We start from the raw sequence: 2,500 nt of genomic DNA on the forward strand, positions 1-2,500 counted from the left end.
CACACGGGCGATGCAGTAATCAGCAACCAAAATCATCTGAAAAAGAAAATATTTTGTAAAGCAATAAGCACATTTTTCTCCAATTTCAATAAAAAGAAACACTGAACTGCGCTAGTATTTACCCGCCCTTTATGAGCAAATCGTCTTTTTTCCGCTTTTCATTTCCATACGGTCAACAATTTTGTCATTTTCAGCCAACACGGGCACATATTCACTTGATGCACACGGGTATTTCACACACATCCTTTGCCATATTCATAAGGCAACGGTAGTGAACCTTTTAACATTTCAAGTCGTTTCATTAAACATGTGCAAAGATCCATAAAGCGTAAAAACTTCTCTTTCTCTCATCTTTACTGAGTTAACGAGGTGTGTAAAACTACTCGGGTATCTAAACCACACATCAATGAGCTCGTCTAATCATGCTTGACTCCCTCCTTCTCTCCACGCCAGTGGGTCTGTTTGGAGTTTTCATAATGCAGGGAGTCGAGAGAGCTTTTCCTCCTCCTTACTTGATTATGACATGCACCTGTGTACCGCTAATTAGTTAGACACAGGATAGGTGCGTTGCTAAAGAGGGAACAAGAATTGGCAAAATGTGCGAGTGTGTGTAAAAGGGGAGAGAGAGAGAGAGAGAGAGAGAGAGAGAGAGAGAGAGAGAGAGAGAGAGAGAGAGAGAGAGAGAGAGAGAGAGATCTGCTGAGCCTTAAGATGAATGTTTTGATCGGACAGTTGGAAGGAGAAGGAAAAATTCGAGGAACAGATAAGCGAGGAAACATGTGATAATGCCAAACAGAAACAAGTGGAGAGACGGACGAAACAAAGAGGCCAATCAATCCATGCGAGACTGACTAGCGGCGATATTTTCTGGTTAACCTTGAATGAAAAATAAATCGGAAATCGCTGTTAATACTTCAAAACAAAGGCTACTAGATTGCATGCATAATCAATGGTAGTAGATTATACACTCACACATACGCTTGCACAGGTGAATAGGTAAAGGGGAGGAGGAGCAGAAGGAGGAGGAGGAGGCCCCGCTTGGCTCCCCTCACAAGTATGCTGCCTTCAGTTGCCAAAACAATAAAGAAAAGGTGTGTCTGTGTGTCTCCGTCGCGCCAGCTGCGAGTCCCCGCCGAGGCACCAGGTAGAGTAATGTCACCCCTCCCTCACCTGTAGATAGCGCGCCCTTACAAATGCACGCCATGTATCATTTAGTGTCTTGTTCTCTTTATCCGGAGGTGAGCGAAGCGTTGGATGATTTCACTTCCCAAAAGAAACAACTGTGTAGAGAAGGTTGAGATATGTTGTACAGTGTTAAATTGATTGATGGGTACGTACACTGATAAATAATTTACTGATAAGTAGGTAGATTAGTATATAATTGTCTGATAAATAGGTAAATTCCTTAAAAGAATGACTGATAGGCGCTTACAGTGATAGGTAATGGACTGATAGATACATAGACAGGTAAATAATCTCGGCCTTATGAAAATGAATAAAAAAACTTATTGCCTCATTCAATTAAATACGAAATGTTTAATCATATTTGTGGCATATCTAATTCCGTCGTTCTTTCCATCCTCTTTATTGCCTCACAAATTGCGGGAGAAAATATACTACACCGCGTTCCCCGTGATATTTTGTGCTAATTCAATAATAATCATGAATATCAATAAAGGAGAGAATTCATGGGAACCGCGTTGTGACAATCTCATTACGAGTGTCCATTGGGAGTGCGAATGTAAATAATTAAACGTCATTAGCCTCACAAGCTCTCCTTATGAGTTAATTAGCGGACATTCTCATTGTAATCGGCGTCCCTTTTAAAGCTCATCTCTTCACCGATATTTAAAGGATCCCGCGTCCACGTCAGCGAGGATCACGGACACGGGCGAGACAAAGGACGCAAACCGCACATAACTTCGCCGCACACCGCACCGCACTGCTTAAATAAACAACAGTCGTGCATGAATATTTCCACGTGACTCATTTAACATGCCAGCTTCAACTAGTCGTGTTTTGACTTGTGCTTGTATTTTTTTCTTTCTATTTTCCTTTTCGTTGCGTGTCCTCGCCTGCTGCATCCGTTCTCTGTCTCTATTTCTCTCTCAGGTATTCTCAGGTAGTTCTCCTCCTTTGTGTCCCTCGTACATTTCACCTGAGACTCTAGTTTTTGTCTTACTTCCATTACTTAGCTCGCCCCCTTCCTTCTTTCTCGTGACTTGCCCTTGGTTAATAATTGCTTACTCCCTCTACACTCACACTCACACACTCAGACACAAGTAACTCACCCAGGCCCGCCAGGTAGAGGAGCGAGGCAGGTAGGGGTGCCATCACACCTGTGGGAATGAGGAAGTGAAACCAAATTACTCCTTCGCGAAACTGCACCACAAATTACTACATAAAAATAGGTTAGGAAAGGAGAGGAGAAAGGGGAAGGTTATTCTTTTTATTTTTTTTATCTACTTTTCACCTTTGTAATCTCATAAGCCACAAACTA

General features: G+C 42.2%; 1 protein-coding gene across 2 annotated transcripts in view; it reads right to left on the reverse strand.

The window, feature by feature from the left end:
- The window catches only part of LOC135114835 (hemicentin-1-like), an 83,770-nt gene that overhangs the window by 52,108 nt on the left and 29,162 nt on the right, over nucleotides 1-2,500 (reverse strand). For both annotated transcript variants that reach the window (XM_064030961.1, XM_064030960.1), the window contains one exon: nucleotides 2,292-2,339. In XM_064030961.1, the coding sequence (XP_063887031.1) occupies nucleotides 2,292-2,334 (43 nt within the window). In that variant the 5' untranslated portion in view covers nucleotides 2,335-2,339. The remainder of the gene's footprint in view (nucleotides 1-2,291; nucleotides 2,340-2,500) is intronic.

This window comes from Scylla paramamosain, chromosome 28 (genome assembly GCF_035594125.1).
Source record: "Scylla paramamosain isolate STU-SP2022 chromosome 28, ASM3559412v1, whole genome shotgun sequence".
NCBI classification, from domain to species: Eukaryota; Metazoa; Arthropoda; class Malacostraca; order Decapoda; family Portunidae; genus Scylla; species Scylla paramamosain.